At 38.1% G+C, this 22,376-nt stretch overlaps 1 protein-coding gene across 6 annotated transcripts in view; it reads left to right on the top strand.

Annotated features, from left to right (window-relative positions):
- COL11A1 (collagen type XI alpha 1 chain) overlaps positions 1–22,376 on the top strand; it is a 159,689-nt gene that overhangs the window by 71,898 nt on the left and 65,415 nt on the right. For all 6 annotated transcript variants that reach the window (XM_086462635.1, XM_086462636.1, XM_086462638.1 and 3 more), the window contains 13 exons: positions 1,652–1,705; positions 1,817–1,861; positions 3,213–3,266; positions 3,355–3,399; positions 3,848–3,901; positions 4,366–4,410; positions 5,867–5,920; positions 9,057–9,101; positions 10,704–10,757; positions 10,839–10,883; positions 15,535–15,588; positions 16,555–16,662; positions 20,117–20,170. In XM_086462635.1, the coding sequence (XP_086318761.1) occupies positions 1,652–1,705; positions 1,817–1,861; positions 3,213–3,266; positions 3,355–3,399; positions 3,848–3,901; positions 4,366–4,410; positions 5,867–5,920; positions 9,057–9,101; positions 10,704–10,757; positions 10,839–10,883; positions 15,535–15,588; positions 16,555–16,662; positions 20,117–20,170 (711 nt within the window). The remainder of the gene's footprint in view (positions 1–1,651; positions 1,706–1,816; positions 1,862–3,212; positions 3,267–3,354; positions 3,400–3,847; positions 3,902–4,365; positions 4,411–5,866; positions 5,921–9,056; positions 9,102–10,703; positions 10,758–10,838; positions 10,884–15,534; positions 15,589–16,554; positions 16,663–20,116; positions 20,171–22,376) is intronic.

Raw genomic sequence — 22,376 nt, forward strand, 5'->3', positions numbered from 1 at the left:
TCATATTTGAACTATGAGTGGCAAATTGGATGTCTCTCTGAAGTTATGCCTCTGTCAAACACAAGTTGTCAGACAGGAATTACTGGATGAGATTCTCTGACTTCCGATGTAGAGGAGATCAGACCACATGGTGTAGTATTCCGTTTAGTCTCAATATCTATGACTTCGAACTTTTCTTATTTATATTTACTGATGCATAACCCTTGTCCAATATAAAAGCAGGACACAATATACTAGAAGAAAAGGTCTAAGGAAAAAGAAATCCAGGCTTTAACAGAATATTTGAAGGAAAGAATTAGAGAAATTAAGAACTGAGAATGTTGATAGTGATAGGAAGTTTTGTTCTCACTGCATGGCAATACCAGGACACTGAATGCAAGTTCCTGATCTAACTCTAAGTGCCATATGATTGCAAGACCAGAAAGGTAGCCTTTGAGGGGATGAACTATTTCAGTATTTGAAAGCTTAAGTCAGTCTTCACCTGGATATTGATTGGAAGCCAGGGCACAGATCATGTGTCTCATGTGTCGTCTTTCAGGAATGTCATTTAGCATGCAGAAAAAGCATGCTAAAAGATCTGCCAGCAGATCATGTTGAGTAGTCCCAAAACTTAATGAAAGATAGAAGCTGCTGTATTAATTAATCTTACAGGTATGAAAGTGCAGTTCATAGAATTTCATTTTCTCTCCCATGCCAACTCCAACTTACCGGGGACAGAAAGGCAGTAGAATAAAATCCTGACATCCTCAATTTTAGATAGCTCTGGGGTAAGAGAGCAAGTTACCTAAAATTGCCTAGGAAAGTTTGAAAGAGTAAAGAATGGAGCCACTAAAGAGAGACTCCATATATCTCTGCTAGGATCCACAGTGGTGGTCAGGCTCCTTGGAGACACTGATAAAATTAAGGAAAACAGCATGAATACTTGGTCGTTGTCCAATGCCAGAAGGAAGTCACAGTCTAAAAACCCGCTGCCCAGAAAGAGGTCAGTCAGTGGTGTTTGAGCTATGTAGCACACTAGTTCTCTTTAGAAATGGGAAAGAAAAATAAATCCTGAAAGTATGGTCCAGAATCTACTGAGGCTCTGCATATGTAGACTTGAAAAGCCCCAACCTCTGAGGGGAAGTGTGGAAGTCTGGCTGCCTTCCAAAGCCTCAGACAAATCAGTCCCAAGGCTCTCAATGACTGGTGCCAGGGTGCATGGTTCTGAAAGGTGGTTAGTGAACTTCACTCCATGTATACTCCACAGCCCAGCAACTGGTTGATTAACTTCTGACCCATGTACACATGCCTTATTTTACTGGCAGTAATGCATTGTGTAGGGGAAGGGGGAAGGTGCCAGTGAGACAAAGGAAAATGTGGGTAACACTGCCTTTTGTAGCACTAGTTTGTGTATGTTCTGGGGCCAAGAATAGTTACAGAGTGAAATTTCACAAACACAAATTGTTCATTGTTTCAATAATGTTCATTTGTTTTTATACTAATCTAATAAAAGACTTTACTGAGTACTGTAACCTACAGATCTGTATCATTGTGTCAAGACATGTTTTGACACATCAGACTTCAGCTAACACATTTGTTTTCATTTCCCTTCCCATCTATTATTGTTTCCAGCAACAGATGTATTATTTTATTGACTTTCCTTATTCTACAGGGAGACCGCGGCCCACAGGGACCTCCTGGCTTACCTGGTGAAGATGGATCAAGAGTAAGTTGTATTTACACAGTAAAATCTAGAGTGAATCCTCATGTAATGGGAATACGGTCATGATACATGTTCTTTTTTTCTAAAACTTCTACTCTCTTTGTACAAAAACAGGGAGAAGATGGAGAAGTTGGACCAAGAGGTCTCCCAGGTGAAGCTGTAAGCAATGCTTTCTTATTCTTCTGTTTCTGTTCCAAAACTACGTAATTCTCATTCTCATTCCTTTCTATTGAACTGCTCTGAATTCCAGGTGTAAAAATCACTGCATGCACATGTGTACAGAGAGTACTGATTCTGGCTGAAAAGCAAACAAATGGATGGTTATGTTGGGGGTGAAACACTACTTACGGGATTAGAATTAAGTCAGGGATATGTCCAACCAAGTATACCAAACTTCCAGAATCACGAAGGCTACTTCTTATCTTATTTTGTAAAATCAGTCACTGCAGTCCTTGATACCTGAGAATATAACCAGCCCCTGTTGCTTTGAAAATGTTTTCCACACATCTCTTTATTAGAAAATAAGGCCTGGCTTCTCTTTTTTCACACTACTGTGCTTCATTGTGTATTTTTACACTTGTTTCACATACAGAATTTCCACTGCTGTCAGTTGGAATTCTGCAGGTGCTGTCACTGCAGAGCAGAGTTCTGCATTGCAGGCAAGAAATCAAGCCTCAGAAAGGGGAATTTTACCCTAAATGTATGATATACCGCTGCCTACTCGCAAAGTAGGAAGAAGTCGCTACAGAGTCAGAGCGTTAGTGATTTGTGACTATATCATACACGGGAAACTGGAGACTCAGTTCTGCCCACTTTAGCATTATGACATGAATGATGACATAAGTGAGGAAAACTAATATTCATTTACATAGTATAAATCCAAAGATTATGTTGTAGACCAAATCTTGCCTACCTTATTTAGGAGGATAGCTCTTGGTCTTTTGTGGAATTTTTAGGGGTGAGAGGAACAAATCTCATTTTGGTTTCCAGAATGCCTTACATTTGTTTTAATAAAATTGTTAGCAGTTTTTAATTATTTGTTGTATTTTTACTACAGATAAAAGCACTGTTTTAGACTTAGAATAGTAGTATAGAGTATGACAGACCATCATGTTTTCTAAAGACAGGAATACAAACATGTATGCTGCTATTCAGGTCAGACCTTCAGGCCAAGACACAGCTGAAACTTCAGTGGAAGACGCTGTGCCAATGTTCTGCACCAGGAAATAAAAACAGTTATCTCCTACCTTTCTCTGAAATGACCATACCGTAGCTAAATCAAAGCCTGCCCTTCCACTGACACGCTGATCAGACATATGGTGGCCTTCAGGAGAATTTGTTGTCAGTGAATTTTTTCCTTTCTTCCTTTCTTTCTTTCTCCTTCGAGCCCCATGCTGCCTTCCCCTCACCCTTCCTACTCCTTATGACATTCTTTGCCCAGGTCTGTTCCTGGGCCTCTCTGTTCAGAAAAAAATCATGCAGGGGTTAATAAGTGTTTCTTCTCTCACAGGGTCCACGGGGATTACTGGGCCCCAGAGGTACACCTGGTCCCCCTGGACAACCTGTACGTATGAACTGTTTTGTATTTGCAATTTCCAGAAGAAAAATGGAAGTCCACTCAAAGTTGCTCCCGTGTATATTGTTTGTTGTAGGGCATTGCAGGTATTGATGGACCTTCAGGCCCAAAAGGAAACATGGTGAGTAAGCAAGCCGAATTAAAAAGGGAATTAAAAAGGGAGTGGATTCTAAGAACCCTTTCCACATTCTGTCATCCCTGCCACTATGCCATCCCTTCCATTTAATTAAACTTTTCTGTCAAAATATTCAGATTCATTTTGATTTTACATAGAAAAGAGAAACCTATTACTTAGTCTTCAGCCAAAAGGCCTAACCATGCTTTCTCTCAAGCTCCTTTAGCACCATGGACTCCAGTGCTTAGGTCCTATGTGTAGGCTGTTTTAATCTCTAGCAAAGAAAAGGCCATGATATTCATTAGCATGAAAAAATATCTTACTGGATAGAAAGTTGGTGGTAGACTTTAAAGAGGGAGGAACAAAGATGAGTTTGTATTCCTTTTAGTCCTGACAATGAAGATCTGTAGTGCAGAAATGCAAACCTAATGCGCTGGTATTTTTTGCATGGTAGGGTCCTCAAGGGGAACCAGGACCTCCTGGTCAGCAAGGAATTCCAGGCCCACAAGTAAGTGTAAAATAACTCTCAAGAAATACGATGTAATGTGCAGCAAATGTTTAATAAATGCAAATTACTAAAAGGTTAGCTTTTCATGTGCAAAACTGATAAAGCTTCAAGGATTTTATAAATAATGCTGGAAATGTGTCGAGGGCAGTGGGAGCAGAGTTTTCAAGTAAGCTTTCAGAGGGATTTTTCATGCAGGAGAAAAATGACTCATTCAGTGTTCCTGGAATGCAGCAGGAACGGCCACACCTGGAGGAGGGTTCTGAATAGGATCTTGTTACAGACCCACTGCCAGAACAGTGGCTTGTGCAAAAGGCTCGCACAAAACTCCTGATCTAACTCTGAGGGGTGAAAAAAAGTCACTTATGTTTGCCAGTGTGTTTAAACAGATTAATGAGGGACCTTTAGTAGGGTGAATGTATGTATATTGTTCTCCCTGGTTTCTCACACTGGTTTCTTTTTAATAGGGGCTTCCTGGTCCACAAGGTCCTATTGGACCTCCTGGTGAAAAAGTAAGTTACAGCATTATTCTGCTATTTCACAGTCGGTTCTGTGCAACAACCTTGCTCGTGTGCTTAAGAGCTTTGCTATGTTTTACAGAATAGTAACCTAAGATCTAAAAATTAACAGATCTTCCTGAAATCATCAGGTAAATTAATAACTAGTGGAGGCCTGGCTTTTCTCTCATATGTACTTTTTCACAAGCATAGTTTCCTCCCTTTATTTTGGATTAATTTTCTGTTATTAGCTTCAGAATGCTATCTACAATATTAAACAGTGTGTACTCGCATGTTAATTAATTTCACATCAAGCTGTGAAAATTATTTTTATTAATCTTTTTTTAATAACAAAATTTTACCTACTCAAATCTGGTTCCGTTCTCTTTTTTCAAAGGTTATAGTTTGACATAACTCCTCAGTGTAATTGGCATACTGTAGTGTCACTTGGTGTTTTCTTCCTGACTGTTTGTACATGTTCTTGTGGTTTGAAACAGGTCTCCTGTCAATTTAAAAAAAGTCACTGTTGAATTTTACACTAATTTTACTTCTCTCGCCTTTTTCCAGAATTCCTGCTCTATTGATTCTGCTTTGATTTTGCTCCACTTCACTGTTTAGTATATACTTTAGGAGAAATTGAAGGAGATTTTAGGAAACAATAGACATGCTTTTTACCTCCCAGTGTGCCTAAGAATTCTTATTCTAGCAAAACAGGCTAGGTCCTCAATACACGCGTTCCAGAGTCTTCTGCAAAGATGTACCATGCCTTTCAGCTATGAGCACTGGAGTTCTGTAACCTATAGTCTTTGCCTCTTGATCTTGTTGTTATCTTTCCTATGGTGAATCCTTTTATTCCTGAAATTCTAAATAATAGTTAATTTTGTACACTGGAAAATTCTTCCCTGCCTTGTGTTGTGTGCGTGCATGTTTGTAAGGTACTTCCTGAAGCCTGTTCTCAGGCAAGCATCTCATTGAAAAATATAGGTGATATGTATTGGCTAAAGATTATAAGAACTCGCCTTGCACTTATATATTGTATGATAGTATCTTTCTGGGTTATATTTTTAGTTTCTCCCTGATACCTATATCAAGGGATTTAGGTATAGCTGCATTTTATATCCTTAGCTCTTAAAAGTCAAATGTATTGGATATGGGTAGGGGGTTTTTTCCCTTTTTCTTTCGTGTTTTTCTTTCTTTTTTTAACTATTATTATTTTTCTTATATCTACTCTACACCTGGGGTGGGTTTGTCAGATGATTTAAAATACTAAAAAGATTTAAGGTAGTTTGCTGGTTTAGTAGGGTGGTTTACTGCATACCAGTCCTTAGCAAGGATGATCCTCCATCATCCTAGCAAATGATAGAATTATTAAGGTTAATTAATTAATTATTATTTAATGAATTATTGTAATAGAATTATTAAAATTAATAAAAATATTGTTCTTGAGATGTATCTCTGTTACTGCATTTAGGGACCTCAAGGCAAGCCTGGCCTTCCTGGCCTTCCTGGTTCTGATGGGCCTCCTGTAAGTAACCAAATATTTCATCCCTTGAATGTTTAAATACTTTTACAAAGTAATAAATATTTCTGGATACCTGTGTTGCAAAAAGAAAATGGAGACTAAAAGCACTGGTAGTCCTAGTTGGCAACAACATTACAAAAACTATCTAAACCCCTTGTATCATATGAGCTGTTAAAACTAAGAGAACTACATTTTTGAAGCAGCTGCTAAAAATGGCTGTGGGCTTTTCAAATGTTGTGCTAGATGATGAAATGCATCTGAAACATCTGCAGGGAGGTGTAAATAACCTGACACGCAAAGGGCCAGATACTGTTTCGCTGTAGTCCTGCTATGGCAGTATGGCAAAGCAAATCATCTATAAAAATGCTCACCACTTGTTCTTGGAGGAAACAGAAGAGAGTAGATCTTTCTGTGCTTCCTGACCTAAGGTGCATGTTACATGTTTGGGCTGCTTCTCACATTGTCTGCACTGGAACAGACCTAAACCAAACTTTGGAATTTTGTGATCGCTAAGGAGTTCAGCTTAGCTCTGAGGATGCATTCACTCACATGAACAGAGAGTGTAACCACCTGAGCAGCATTGCTTACAGTTCAGGCATTAAACTTCAGTGGAATCATTGTTCATAATGGCATGTGCATACAGTAGTTTTCTTGCATCAAAACCATCACCTTTTTATACCACTAAGAGCCATTAGACTGTGTAATATCTCAGACTATGTCTGTACTCCTCAGGCCATCTTCCCCTCACAATTGTTTTTTTAGGTATCTTTAAATACAGAACTGCTCTCATAATCTCTCTTTTAGCCATCAAAGTACCATTTTCATGGTGAATGTTAAATATGCAATGGTAGCCCAGCTGGAAGTCTATATCTTGAATCATTGTCTAAATATTTGAACTTTCCACCCTGTCTTTTTCTGCATGCTGGGAACAATATTAATTTCCAAACTTAACCATTATTTTAAAATCTGCGTCTTCTTAAACCTTAAAAGGAGGGGGGAAATGCTGTAAGAGATAATCAGGTGTTAGCACAGGTCTGTACCTCATATACATCCCTACTGTGGTGGGTTGATCCCAGTCAGCAGCTAAGCATCCACCCAGTCACTCACTGGCTCCTCCCACAGTGGGCTGGGGGACAGAATCAGAAGATCAAAAGGGAGAAAACTCATGGGTTGAGGTAACAACAGCTCAATAAGTGGAGGAAAGCTACGCACACAAGCAAAGCAAAATAAGTAATTTATTTACTACTTCCAATCTGCAGGCAGATGGCCTGCCACTTGCTGGAAAGTTGGGCTTCAGCACATGTAAGGGTTACTTGGGAAGACAAACACCATAACCGTGGATGTCTTCTCCTTCTTTCTCCTTTCCCTGAGCTTTTATTACTGAGTATGACATCGTATGGGATGGAATATCCCTCTGGTCTGTTGGGGTCAGCTTTCCCAGCTGTGTCACCTCCCAGCTTCTTGCCCACCCCCAGCCTGCTCGCTGAGGGGTTAGAACAGGACACAGAGAAAACCTCAGCGCTGTACAAGCACTGCTCAGCAGTAGCCAAAACACTGGTGTGTTATCAACGCAGTTGGAGTCACAAATCCAAAACACAGCAGAGTGTGGGCTGCTGTGAAGAAAATTAACTCCATCCCAGCCAGACCCAGTACACCTACCAAAAATTGTCTCCCTCATGCACAAGTAGGTTTGTTTGGAGGAAGGGCAGGAGAGGCAAGTTAAACTAAGTCCGTTCTAATTGACATGACCTATTTACAACCATAGAATTACACTGGTGATTGAAGGCGATTGGCAGTACCTTCCTGATTGCAATGAGCTTTGTAACTGCTCCCGTGATATCTGTGTCAAGATCAAGTGGAAGCTCAAGAGCATTTTTTCAGGAGAGCAGGAAAATTCTTGCTAGCTATTTCATTTCAATTCTATGTGAGGAAATGTCCTTCTATTTTGAAGGAAAGACATTGTTAAAAGCAGTATGTTATACTGGAATTAATGGAAATCTAAAGGGGTACAAATATGCTTTTTAATAGCAGCATTTTTAAAATCATGTAATATTACTGAGACCTCTGATTCTGGATGGAGATTTAAAATTTTGTGCACAGAAAAGCATATTCTAGGAATTAGGATTAAACAACTGAGATACACGTGTTTTAAGAAACAAATTACAAATACTCAATGTTAGTAAAACAGACTCTTTAAAGGAAATCTAACAATCACTGGTAAGCAAGTATCAAATATCTTTTATTTTAATCATTCTTTTAATAAAGAACATATTTTAAACTGTTTTCCAAGGCCAAAGAATTGAATATAAGCACCAGGAGTTTGTTGTGTAAGAGTAACAGCCACATCAAAGCCATATCATATTTGACACACTGAAAACATTTTGAGATGTCAATGACACCAGAACATGAATGGTTTCAGTAACTGCATGCTATGTGGGACCACATGCTTGGTAAAACTAGAGATTTACTATGCTCCTCTAATACGACTAATGAACACAAATAGAAAAAGGATTCCTGACTGATTCTCATAAACAATAATCTCAATTAACCTTCAGTTTAATTAAATTGCCTTTAAATTTTGCAGCATTTTAGTGTAAATTTTGGAAGAAAGAAAAAAATGGATCCATTAATGTTTTGAACAGTATTCATGTCAGTGATGCAGAACAAAGACTAAGACATAAACATATTTTGCAAGTCACAGTCTAAAACAAAGACATAGAACATTAAAACTAGACCAGCTTTCTATTGGCTTCTGCAATAAATTCTATAATCTTTTAGATAATTTTAGGAATGTCTTCATGCTGTAATATTAATCATGCTGCTTGTTTCAAAATCAAATTTCAGAGTGTCTTGCATTGAAAACCTCTTACTGCTGAAAGAAGTAACTAAACAGAAGGGGTGATCAGGATATGCCTGAAAACATTAATGTAACTATTGTCCAGCTTTTCCTTTGTTATGTAAACTAAATCGGTATCAAAGGGAAAATCTTTCATCGAAAAAATGTGTGTGTGTGTTCTACTGCAGAAGAAAGGTGATTGGTGACCTGAAATTCAGATGTTTAAGTAATTGTGTTGTTATAGTAAAATGTCACTACCAAAAAATGAATATTTTCCAAATCAGATATTTTCTCTTAAATCAGGGTCATCCTGGCAAAGAAGGTCAGTCTGGAGATAAAGGTGCATTGGTGAGTTTTAAAATTTTTCCTTTCATTTACATAGCTTTCAAGAAAACTTGTGGCAGTTTTTCAGCTTTATGACATATTTATTCCTCCAAGAGCTATTTAAGAATAGAATAGAAAACCCATGGCACATTCAAAGCATCTGTGTGCAGGCAAACATGTTTATTATATTCTACATGTTATAGAGATTCTAAATAATATAGAGACTACTCTTTTAAAGTAAAACTGATCACAGAATTGACATAATGGCAATCAATGAAAGTTGCATACATTTCATAAACTGCCAAATAGTTTGAGTTTACAATTCCATTGTATGGATTATGCACTAGGGTTCTTCAGAACCTTGTTTTCTGAAGATTTACAAATGCATGCATATACATTGTAATTTTTAGGTCACCTTCAAATCACTGGCAGTGAAAAGTAATTTCTTTGTTTCTTTATGAAGCACTGAAGAGTTTTGGGCTCTTTAAAGTGTTCTGCTGGCTCAGTATTGACCCTTATTTAACCAGAACAGCACCCTTTATAGCACCTGAAATCAGTTTCAGTTGCAGTACTGATTTCAGTGGCAATACTGAAAGGTTGTATTCTGGATAAACAGAATGAATGAAAGAATAGGACATTTCAGTAAGTACAATTCCAGCTTATTACTACTTGTCTAAAATGTTACATTTTAGAGGCTTGTAGATTTTATCCCGTTTTCTGAAGAAAATAAAGCTTACACAGAGCATTTATATTTTGAAAGTACAGGTGTTTGACCATCTGTCAGTTGTTCCTTATGTCTTTTGAATTTACTGATCAATTTCCACCAAATTTGATAGAAAATTTTACTTCTCAGAGATGTTAACAGTCTAAAGATTTTGTGAAAAGACACAGTGGGAAAGGGGAAAAAGACCTTATCGATGCCCTATCAGGGAAAGATCTTGTTATCTGGCCATCTCAGACATCAGAGGATCAACAAAGCAGCTCAGCCTCAGGCACAGATATCTATGTTTCCAGGCTTCCTTGCTTCCTTTGTTTACAGAACTCAGTTTCTTTAGACACTGCCATCAGATTGCATAGTATCGAAGTTAAGCATCCTTAAAATGCTCAGCAAACTGTAAATAACAGCATCCAGGCACCAGCCAGTATTGATAGCACCATCAGCCTTTTAGCTTTCAGGTTTGGAATATCTTTTTTTTTTTTTTTTTTTTTTTGTAAATCATTATTTTAATTATTATCATTAATTTGATCTCTACTTTTGTTTGTATCATCATCATAATTAACATAGATTTTCTCTAGTAAGACACCACTGGTTTCTAATTGGCATAATTTTGTTTGGTTTTGTTTGTTTGCTCGTTACATTTTCCAATCACCATTATTTCAGGTAATTTATATTGCAGATAGCTGTTTGCCAAACATACAAGTAGAACCAAGTCCATCATTCTGTTAATAGTTTTGTAGTGATGTCGAAGGGTGCTTTGTGGTGCCACGGCTCTTCTTAGCGTCAGGCAACCTGGTCTTATTTTGATGTCTCACACAAGACTGCTGTATCATAGTGAAAGAACAAGGGTTAGACTCAGAAGAGAACCGCTTGTACAAACAAAAGTTCTTTACTCCAATATATTTTAGGGGCCTCCAGGTCCTCAAGGTCCAATTGGCTATCCAGGTCCCCGTGGTGTAAAGGTAAGATTTAATTACTGAATTCCTCCCCCCATCCCTTTTTGAATACATGCATGTGGGTAATTCTGTATATTTTTCCTTTAGGGAGCTGATGGTGTCCGTGGTCTCAAGGGATCCAAAGGTGAAAAGGTAAATATGACTGCATTTAATTCCTTTCCCTTTTTTTGTTTCTTATTTCAGAGCAAAGTCTTCTGTTTCCTTCACTGCAGTGTGTTTTCTCTTGCGGCACTGAGTTTATTTTTGCCTTACCCTAGGGACATACCCAGCCCAATTCATAAATCAGTGACCTCCATGGTTATTTGCACTGGTACAAAGTGAATATAAAACCTTCAGTTATTAGAATGGTTTTGGATCCTCTTCACACTTGTTTAAGTAATATCTCTCTAAGGTGCTCTTAAGTAGAGAATTAGACGTCTTTCTGTTGTTAATAGATACTTAAGTGGACACTGTGAAGCTTGTGCATCAGAGAGATTTTGGATGACAACAGTGTCATCTGTTTTGATAGAGCTGTAGGCTAGGTTTTGTATTTTTTATGTACATCTTCCAATGGCTTTCTAGCTTCCAGGTATTTTTATCCCAGATCTTTGGCTTTGCCAAAGTGATGGACAGCCACAGTCAGATGCATATATATGAACATGGAGAAAGCTTTTACGTCCCCCTGATACCATTAATTCTGTACATAGAGCTCTTGCTAGAGCAAACACCGACTACTGCGATCTCTGCTGACTTCTGGTGGTCTGCAGTGGCTGAAACTACAGCCAGTATTAGTTTGAATTCCCACTTCCTTCAGCACTCAGAATGAGAGACAGATAACAAACACCATCAGTTATACCTCACAGGCCACACAGTCAATTTCAGCCCTGTGGCTCTGGTGGCTACTGTAAATATATTTATAGCTATTTCTAAAGCAGAAGACTCAGTCTTGCCAAAAAGCCCTAATTTCAGCACTAGAGATCTGTCTTTCAGGCTCAGATGCCAAGAGCTGCTGTACATTTTCAGGATCTCCTAAACCACAGTTTGTGTAGTCTGCATACTCATTTTAGAGTTGCTCCTTAAATCTAAGCTGAAAAAGGGTGTGTTTAATAACTGTGGACACCACAGTTCAAAAAACCAGCTTTTTCTTGTGCCTTACTGAGCAAGTAATATCCATCTAGGATAAAATAGAGGAATGAAATATAAATAAGCTTAATATATGTGTCTATAGATATGTGTGTATCAATGAATACTGATTAGCATAATCTCCACAATATTTCTGTGCTCCTACAGATTGATCTCACCATTGCAGTGACGCTGAACTCTGCTGAATACCTCAAAATGTCACACAAAGATATTTCATAGATTGTCCTCAGAGTGCCTTAAAAATCTGTTACACAGGCCTTTTTTACTGAAATTATTCAGATGCCATTACATGGGGGAGAGCACTGTAAGAGACAGAAATAAATAAACTAATCATCCAGGAAAGCCTTTGTAGATCTGGAAAGGTCCCAGGGATATCAGAGGAGGTCCATCTCTGTACTGACCAGTAATTGTAACTAGAACTTTTTAGCTATTTCATTTTTTGTTAACAGTAGAAGAGGAAATAGAGCATTTAGCTCTCTCCTCCTACATGGAATAAAATCAACCTCTTGTAGTTCTCAATAGCTGGAATCACACTGTGAAAGCTGAAGAAGAGTTTCAGTTCATTTGGCAGCCATTTGGTCAGTAGTTGGCACATGGTCAGTCCTTGCTGATGTGTTGCAAAGTGTTCTCATATAATTATTACTCTCTATGGCCATAAGTGAGCAATTTTTACAGCTAAAGCTTTTTTTCATGTATTCTGCACTTTACATTTTTCAATTCTCTCTTAATTTTAAGAAAGACCACCTGGAAATTTTAATTTATGGAATATAAGATGACCATATAAATCTTAGTTTCACCATCTAGAAAGAACAAAAATCCTGCTTTTAGAGTAATTTTTAGTATTTTTTTTTCAATGAATCGTGATGGGTTACTTCATCTTTTTTTTACATGAACTCATACTATTGAGAAACTATACTTGCTTGTTTGATTTTTTAATTTTTTATTTTATTTTAATGTCTCCTCACCTATTCTGAGCTGTGTGCTGCTAGCAAATCTATTTGTCACCCTTTTTAGGGTTATTTGTTTCATGCAGTATACCGGTCAGCCTCACCTCCATTCTTGGAAAGGTGATAGAACAGCTCATTCTGGCTGTCATTTCTAAGCATGTGGAGGAAGAAGGGTTATCAGGAGTAGTCAACATGGATTTACCATACTTGTCCAACCTGATAGCCTTCTATGATGGCATGACTGGCTGGGTAGATGAGGGGAGAGCAGTGGATGTTGTCTACCTTGACTTCAGCAAGGCTTTTAACACTGTCTCCCATCACATCCACATAGGTAAGCTTAGGAAGTGTGGGATAGATGAGTGGACAGTGAGGTGGATTGAGAACTGGCTGAAGGACAGATCACAGAGTCCAGCTGTAGGCCTGTGGCTAGCGGTGTTCCCCAGGGGTCAGTACTGTGTCTGGTCTTGTTCAACATATTCATCTGTGACCTGGATGAAGGGAAAGAGTGCACCCTTCATCAGCAAACAGTTCAAGTTTGCTGATGACACAAAACCGGGAGGAGTGGCTGATACACCAGAAGGCTGTGCTGCCATTCAGAGAGACCTGGACAGGCTGGAGAGTTGGGCAGAGAGGAATGAAGTTCAATAAGGGCAAGTGTAGCATCCTACACCTGGGGGAAATAACCCTGTGCACCAGTACAGGCTGGGGGGGGTCGACCTGCTAGAGAGTAGTTCTGTGGAGAAGGACCTGGGAGTCCTGGTGGACAGCAAGTTGACCATGAGCCAGCCATGTGCCCTTGTGGCCAAGAAGGCCAGTGGTATCCTGAGGTGCATGAAGAAGTGTGTGACCAGCAGCTCAAGGGAGGTTCTCCTCCCCCTCTACTCTTCCCTCATGAGGCCACATCTGGAGTGCTGTGTCCAGTTCTGGGCTCCCCAGTTCAAGAGGGACAGGGAGCTACTGGAGAGAGTCCAGCAGAGGGCTATAAAGATGATGAGGGGACTGGGGCATCTCTCTTATGAAGAAAGGCTGAGAGACCTGGGGCTCTTTAGCCTGGAGAAGACTGAGAGGGGACCTTGTCAACACTCATACATATCTAAAGGGCGTGTGTCAAGAGGACAGGGCCAGGCTCTTTTCAGTGGTGCCCAGCAACAGGACAAGAGGCAACAGGCACAAACTGGAGCAAGGGAAGTTCCACCTGAACATGAGGAAAGTTTTCTTTACTCTGAGGGTGACAGAGCACTGGAAAAGGCTGCCCAAATTGGCTGTGGAGTCTCCTTCTCTGGAGATATTAAAAAACCGCCTGGATGTGATCCTGGGTAACCTGCTCTGGGTGAACCTGCTGGGGAGTTGGACTAGATGGTCTCCAGAGGTCCCTTCTAACCTCTACTATTCCATGATTCTGTAATACTTCTGGACGGAGTCAAAATGGCTTTACTCTTGCAATCTGTCTCAGTTGCTGATCATGGAGAAGATAAAGCTCCTGTGGGCCCAGGAATGCAAAATGCAAACTTTCCTTCAATGGGAGAATGAAATAGAAAGCTTTTTTTTTTTTTTTCCTCAGTAATGTGAAACACAGTATCATCTTTTCTGGCTTTATTGACAGACCAAATATTACTCATATTCTAAGTCAGCAATGTTGCTGCAGCATATAAAAAAACCTAACAGCATCATAGTAAAACATTTTACTATGTGCTTATTCATCACAAAGACCTTGCTGCCTGGATATAACTAAGTATCAGATAAAAATGTAGTCAATCTTTGTTGGCTGTATATTGGCACAGTAGCTGTATGATGTGTTAGTCTAAGAAAGAGGGAACCAAAAGCTGATCAGTTATGCTGGAGCAAGTCATGAACCACTCCGCTGAACAACTGGAGATTTCTGTTTGTATCTGAGCTAACTCATACAGATGTGGATGAAACTTGTCTGAGTACTGTCTGCTTGTACTTCAGCATGGAGACCTATTGAAATGCTTGGAGTAAATTCTCTGACAGAATTTACTAAGCAGTAAATAAGTAAGTCTCACTAGGAATAACAGTAATGTGCACCTGTTTTGCCACTGTATATGGATTCAATCTTAATGTCCATTGGTTTTTCTATTTTCATTCAATCACGTCAGCCAATGAGAGTAGGCAGGGCTGAGTATTGCCAGACATCGAACTACTATATAGAGATGATGACTTCTTTTAGGTTATAAACATTAATATATGGGGGTTTTTTATTAAGATGTCACAACTAGTCAATTTTTTGATTCATGATACTGTTAAGATACTAGTTAAAAAGAAAAATTAATTAAAAGGGAGGGTGTACTATCAAAAAGAATAACACTGAATAATTTGCCACCAATTTTTTAGGTAAATGAATGGATGACCCTATTAAAAAGAGTGATAATCAAAACCAGTTTAGGAGTTCAGAAAGGACTTTGCAAGAGAATTCATAATAAACGAGAAGAATTATATTGTCTCTGCCTTTAAACAGATTTTAAACAGCTTTAAACAGCTGTGGCTAGGAACTTTCAAACTAAAAAGTCATTTTGTGTAGTGCACTGATATACTTTCTGTAAAAGAGCAATAGTCATATTTTTCTGGTGTCCAAAGTTCTCACTTTATCTATGCAAATTATTTTAATCTGTAGTGTATGTATTTTCTTATTCTGTATGCAGGAAAAAAAAAATCCTCTCTATTACTAAAAGTGCATGTATTTCTGCCTTTTTTAGGGTGAAGATGGTTTTCCAGGATTTAAAGGTGACATGGGTCTTAAAGGTGACCGGGTAAGCATTTATTCTTAGCCCGTATGTTCTTAAAAAGTTTGTGTTATTATTTTGAAAAGATCACTGAAGTGAACAAATAAATTTAAATCAAAAATAAAATAAAAGCTAGTAGCTTAAATTATTTCTATTCCCTGTGCACGCACAGATTTGAGGCAGATATTTGGGTCTTGTGAATCAACAATGGCACAGTTATAAAGAGGAAGAAAATATCGGTCTTGGATATTCTTTTCACTAATCTTTTCCTAGGGAATCTCCTTTACCACATTCCAAGATCTCCAGTACTTGCCCGAGGAAAATTAATCTATCCAGGATAAAGATGTTTCCATCTCAACCTAGCATCTTGCAAGTCTCTGCCAAAATATTATTTAGCCCAATGGGCACTTACTTCCTCCCACAGAAAGTGTTGTGGAGGTTCTAAAAAAAACTTCTCACAAGAGGCTCCTGGCCTGTATCTGTTGTCTGTGTACACAAATAACTGTGAAGATGGTATCCACATAAGTACTTAGATACAGACATTTTTCTTTCTATAGACTGTCAGAGTGCCTTCACAAGAATTTAGGGAAGGAAAAATAAGAATGCACAGTTTCCAAGTGCAGCTCTCTTCAGGCAAGGCAACTGGGCTCTTACACTTGTGAAAGTATGCATTCAGTTTATATGTATTTATATGTAATAGCCTCATTTATATGTATTAGCATTTATATAATGAACAAAAGTAGTGGTATTTTCCCAATAGAAATTGGATGGAGCTTTGAGCAATTTGATCTAGTTGAAGATGTCCCTGCAATTTGCAGCGGGGTTGGACTAGATGACCTTTAAACATCCCTTCCAACCCAAGCCATTCTATGATTCTATGATTCTAATCTCTATTTACACTTACTGAAAACTTATTTCCAAGTAATTGTAAGTAGTGTCTCTAATATATGCACAAAGGCACTTGTTCCATATTTATAAGGTGATGTATTTTAGGGAGAAATTGGTCAGCCAGGTCCACGAGGAGAAGATGGTCCAGAAGGTCCAAAAGGTCGAGCAGGTCCATCTGGAGACCCAGGTGCTGCTGGTCCAGCTGGGGAAAAGGTCAGTAGCCAGATATCAGCATAAACATGTCATTGCCTAATAACATAAATGGAGCCCATGATCTTCATCACTAAGAAACCAAGCCTCCAGATCTGCAAAATCTTTAGCTACCTAACGGTAGTTTTTATAACACACTGCTACAGCAGACCACTGGAGTTCACCTTTGAACAAGTATTTGGAATCATTATTTTGTAAGTATATAAAAAGGCATTGTAGTAATTCATCAGCATGTAAGGCAGCTAAATTCTTATCCCAAATCACATACAGTGCATGCCAGCTAAGGAAAATACGATGCAAAGAAACTAGTTGGGCACAGAGAAGGATAAAGCTGCTGCTGAAAAGTGAATTAATATTCACGGTCATATTATGACAAATTGTGACATGAAGATTGTTTTAGACAGAAGACATACCCTGAATAGAAATCCAAAATATGGTTGGCAAAAATGAAAGGGGCTGTTAAAAGGAAGGACTGAAAAAAAGAGATGGTGACATAAAATACAGGAAAGAACAAGCACAAATATAAGTACAAATCTCTGTAGAATCCTGACCTCAACAAAAAATACTTGAGATCGATATAGAGGAGGAAAGGAGGCTGAGGAATGTGTGTGCAGGTACCATAATTCACTGGGTGACAGCATCAGAAAGGAAAGGTGATTTCAGCAGTGGCGTTTTGGATAACTGGAAAATAATGATAAAATAAAACAAAAATGATGCTTCAGAAATGTGTGTGCTATATTTCACTAAAGTGAGAAGGTGCTGATGAAAGTATTTCCCTTTAAATTTTTTGGTTAACTATGGCTTTAATACTAGTTCTGTCTTGAAATTTTCTGTCTTTGAAATAGGAAGTTAGTATTTTCCAGCAACATCCCATCTGACATCATGATTAATTATTCTGTGTCTTTTTATCTATATATAGTCTTTAAAAGTATACATTGAAATCTTAGTAAGTATGTGGTACAACTAAAAAGGTAACAAGGTTCACAGATAAGAGTTTTGCCAAGAAGAAAACAATGTCTTCAGCAAGCCTGTGAACAAACTTTTCATCAAAAGTTACTGCTTTTTGCAAGTATGTCATTAGTAGAACTTCAGAAAGACAGGTTTGTAATTTGAGCATAATGTTGTCCATAAACTCTTAGAAAAGTATATATCCAAAACCTCAGTTCACTCGTTACAGAAAAGATTCACTCTCAAGTTTACGTAACTATTGGGAATTATTTATGAATTAATGTTCTCCACAATTTTTCAAGCTATCTCACCAGCTCTTAGGTCATTGAATTGATTCATCCAGTCATGAATCTAAGAACATGCAAAAAAAGAAACTCAGAACTATTCCCCTACATGAATGCAAGCTGAGTTCACACCAGAAAGCCAGTGTACTCAGTTGTAACTAGATCAGCAAAACAATCCGGTATAATAAGGGTCATATTATCTTCACCCACAGTATTCTCCAGAAAGAACTGTATGTTTGATGGCAACTGTTGTTTTCAGTATCGCTGACCTGACAAAAATGTAAGAATATTTGGAATCTTACAAAAATTTTTATTGTCACGATATCTGCAGAGTAATTAATTGACTGAGGACACCTACAAAATAGTTCATCTTTCTCAAGTCTTTATAACCTAAGGAAAAATCCAACGTAAACCGAACAAAAACAAAACAAACTGTTTTATAGTTGTTAGTTTTTAAATATGAATTGGAGTTATTTTCAATTCAGATTACTCAATGTGAGTATAGGTTCATGTTTTCAAGCATTTCTTCTTCACCATGACATATATGGGACTCTCAGTCTCACAAGTCCAGAATCTGAGGTCCTAAATATAAGATATTTGAAAAAATGATTGTTGTTGATAACGCTGTTAGCTGGGCTTGGAATTTTAGACCCAAAGTTTTCCCTTTTCTACAAATATCTGTACCTTTTCTTGCCCATTGAAAGTCAAACATCTTCCATGGGTGTTTTGTGGATACTTGGCCAAAGCAGAGTGGATCAGAGATGAATTCTATGATTTCGGTCCTGTGATACTTACTTTAGCACAGACTAGACTAATCTTTGTGAACTCAGATCTCCCCAGAAGATTAGGGAGGTGCCTGTAAGACTAGTTATCGATGTCCTATTCCCTTGTCATTCCTATGACTTAATGCAAAGGTACTACTCTTCCATAGTAACGGAAGTACTAGAGTCCCTTATTCTCTTTGTTCAACTGATCCTGCGATAAGAAAACTCTTTCCCAAGTAGGTCTAAGGCTGGATTTCCTTAGTAAAGAGAATGCCAAGTGTGGTGCCAAAACAATGAGGAACATATCAGAAAAGAGCTTCTCATCAAAAAGCTATCCATATCCGCACTTAAAACCTAGGCAACTGGGCTTGCTGAATCATAAAATAAGGGGCAAAACTTTCGCCAAATTTGGCAAGAGTTTGATGCACTGTCTTGCTGCAAAACATTTCAATCATCGTAATGCGTGCAGCTTGTTTCCGTGTGGCACATAACTGACAGCATTATAATTTTTTTCATAAACTGAAGAATTCTTCTTCAATAATGTCTCAAACAGATGCACTTAGATGAATATGATAATACACATCTTTAGTCTTGTGCTGCATTTTTTACCAATAGACATGTTTAGTTTGGCAAATTTTCTTTCCCATACAGGTCTCCTTCCTAATTTTGCGTTACCTAAGGTTTCTGCAGAGTACCATATTATATTGTATAATCATATCTTTTCCATTGAGATCTTCTCCAAAATGTGACAGTTTGGAACACAGGCAAATTCTTCCCCAGGGTTCCCATCTTTCAAAGACCAAAACTACTTTCCCTTGCCTTTGAAAGCAACAAGCCATCACTCATCCTCTAGAGGTCTCAATGGGGTAGGGTACTGTATTTCATTTCTAGAGATGGTTAATGTCAGCGTTGATCAGACTGCTCATCCTGTTGTCCTTTCTGAACATAGCAAGTTGGTAATATTTGTTGACAAATCTATTGTCAGCAAATAGTCAGCAAGGTATGATTTAGCATAGTCTCAAACAGTTTAGAACTACTGAAGAAAAAAAACTGATTCTTCAACTGCCTAGCCATGAAAAAACTGTGGAAAACAAAGCAGTCATCGCACAGTACAAATTGAAAAGGATTTCTTCTCACTTAAACCTATTAACACCCTTATTTCTTAGAGAATATTAATAGTTTAATGACCTCAGCCCCACAGCAATTCACAGCACTTCATGGGGTAAAGCCAGAAGACACTGAGGTATTGCCTCCACTTATTCATTGAAGTGGGATTTTTATTTAAGTTTGGGGAACTAAGCCCACTAGTGATTACTAGTAAAAATGAAAAATTGATATAATTTAATATTGTATTCCATGAAGTATCATCACTCTAAACTGTTGAAAAAAATAGTTTCTATTGAAGTTTGCTGAACCATTAAGGAGGATAAAATAAAATTTAACACTGCCTTCTCACTGCAGGGTAAGCTTGGTGTACCCGGATTGCCAGGATATCCAGGAAGACAAGGTCCAAAGGTGAGCTGTGTATCTTGTGCTTTGACATTAGTCACAGTGGCAGTTACTTTATTTGTTTGGAGAAGCAAGGTGTGGGCATCAAAGCAAGGGCCAGTTTTCATGTTTTCTTTCTTGATAATCAGGTTCTGAAGTAAAATCTTTAAGAACGTTAGATTCCTGAAGGAAGGTTCTTTAAGGAGCAATATCTTTCCTCTTAACTATACTGCCTTCAGACCTTTGCCATCCTCTCAAGAGTTGTGTTTTTGTGCAAGCACCGGACTGGCATACTTTAAACAATTTTAAAACAAAGGAACTGCTGATAGGCTTGAAAGAGACTGAGCACTATATTGACCAGTAAAGGAATGCTGATAGTAATGGGAATTTTCCATGGGGTACAAGCATTCCATTTGTGTTATTACTGCTTCTTCTATATAAGTTACAGTTTTCATCATTATTTCCTTTTGCTTCTGTTAACACAAACATGACAAAACTCAACCCTTAGCTGATTTATGTGCCCACATCTATCCTTCAGATAGCTTTTACATTTTGATTGCAACAGAAAACCATATAGGTGGCTTCTGGTTTAAATGAAGGCATATTTTTTAAAAACATTTTTATGAAACATTTTCAAAAAGGTCATCCTAACACAGCCTTAGGAAATGGCCATGCTAAGTTAATTGCAAGCTCTCTTTTCTGAGATTAGCAAGAAATAGAAAAACAGTTGCTCTATCACCCAGTGACCCCTCACCAGCTAGGAAGGGGAATCAGGAAAAGGAGAGCAGACCCATGGGTTGAAGTGAAAACAGATTTAATGAAGCAGCGCTAATACCAACAAGGGTATACAAAATTATACTCAGCCAAATGAATGTGCAGCTGTCACAATAAACAGGAGAGCAGTCCTCAGGAGCAGGGACAAGCCAGAGGAAGAACAGGAGGAACCCCACAGGACCTTGTAAACCTTCCCCCTTTATAATGACCATGACATTATGGGATGGGCTACACCAGTAGCTAATGCAGGTCAGCTGCCCTGGCTGGCTCAAAACTACTCACAGCCTGCCCAGCATGGCTGGGCTGTGGTTCTGTCCCACCAAACTAGGACAATGGAATAAAACCATAATTCTACAGATATTTCCCAGTGTAGAGGAGTCTGTTAAGGAGACATTGCATCTCCAGACTCTCTTGAAGATGATTTGTCTAGGTAAGTATCACAAGTAAAAGAATCCCTTATCCCTTCTACACAACTGAATAATCAACCTGCAGTAAAATACTCAACTTTGGGTTCTATTTTTATTTTAAAATTTGATATTATGAGGTTTTGGAAGAAATACAACTTCCTGGCTGGCTAAGCAAAGTAGTTTTCTCACTCTGGCCTATACTTCAGGATTTTTCAGCCAAGTGAATGAAGTATCTGAAGAATGCTTATTCGTTGATCACTATGTATTAGAGAAAAATATCAAAACTATCTATGGAAAGTATTCATGAAAACTGTTCACCTTGAGAGACATGGTTTTTTGCTTCTGTTTCTTAACTCAAATGTCTGAGATTTCAGTCTCTCTTCTTGTTCTCCTTTAGAACTGTCTTCTGAAAAGTCTAAGATCAAAGAGGTGTTACATTATTCAGTTCTAAGAATAAAAATGATGTAACGCTTCAGATAAAAGCTGGTGGGTTTGTTGTTTTTTTTCAGCAAAGACTTGATCAAGAATTTAATTGCATTAAATTTTTATCACATTAAAATTGAAAATAGTTCTCAAGCTGCGTTCACTGTTTGGTCTTCTAATTTGTTGCTTAAACTTCCAAGAAAGAGTAGTGACAGCTACAATACATTAACTCTCTATAGACTTGCTTTGAAACTTATTCACAGTCCAGTTCAAATGAACGTTAAGGGAGAGAGAAGAAGCAGCAGAAAAACATATTAGCTGTGTAAAGCAAATAAGAAATCTTGTACCACTATTGTCAAGAAGGTTGACACCATTCTTTTTGTTACTTATTTGCTTTTCATTATTTTTCTTCTGGGAATTGTTCTTAGCATATTCCCATTATCTGATAATTTTCACAGGTTTTTTTTCTCCTGTTCAGTCCCTCTTGATAAATGCGATTCCTAAAAGTACTGTATATATATAAGATATTTACAACCAGGTCATGCCTATAAGTGCCTGATCATTAGAGATTATTTTTTCCTCTGGCCTTTTAATTATAAAGAATATGCTTAGGCTTTGCAGAGTAGAAT

Source organism: Leptosomus discolor, chromosome 3, assembly GCF_034619465.1.
Source record: "Leptosomus discolor isolate bLepDis1 chromosome 3, bLepDis1.hap2, whole genome shotgun sequence".
Classification (NCBI taxonomy): Eukaryota; Metazoa; Chordata; class Aves; order Leptosomiformes; family Leptosomidae; genus Leptosomus; species Leptosomus discolor.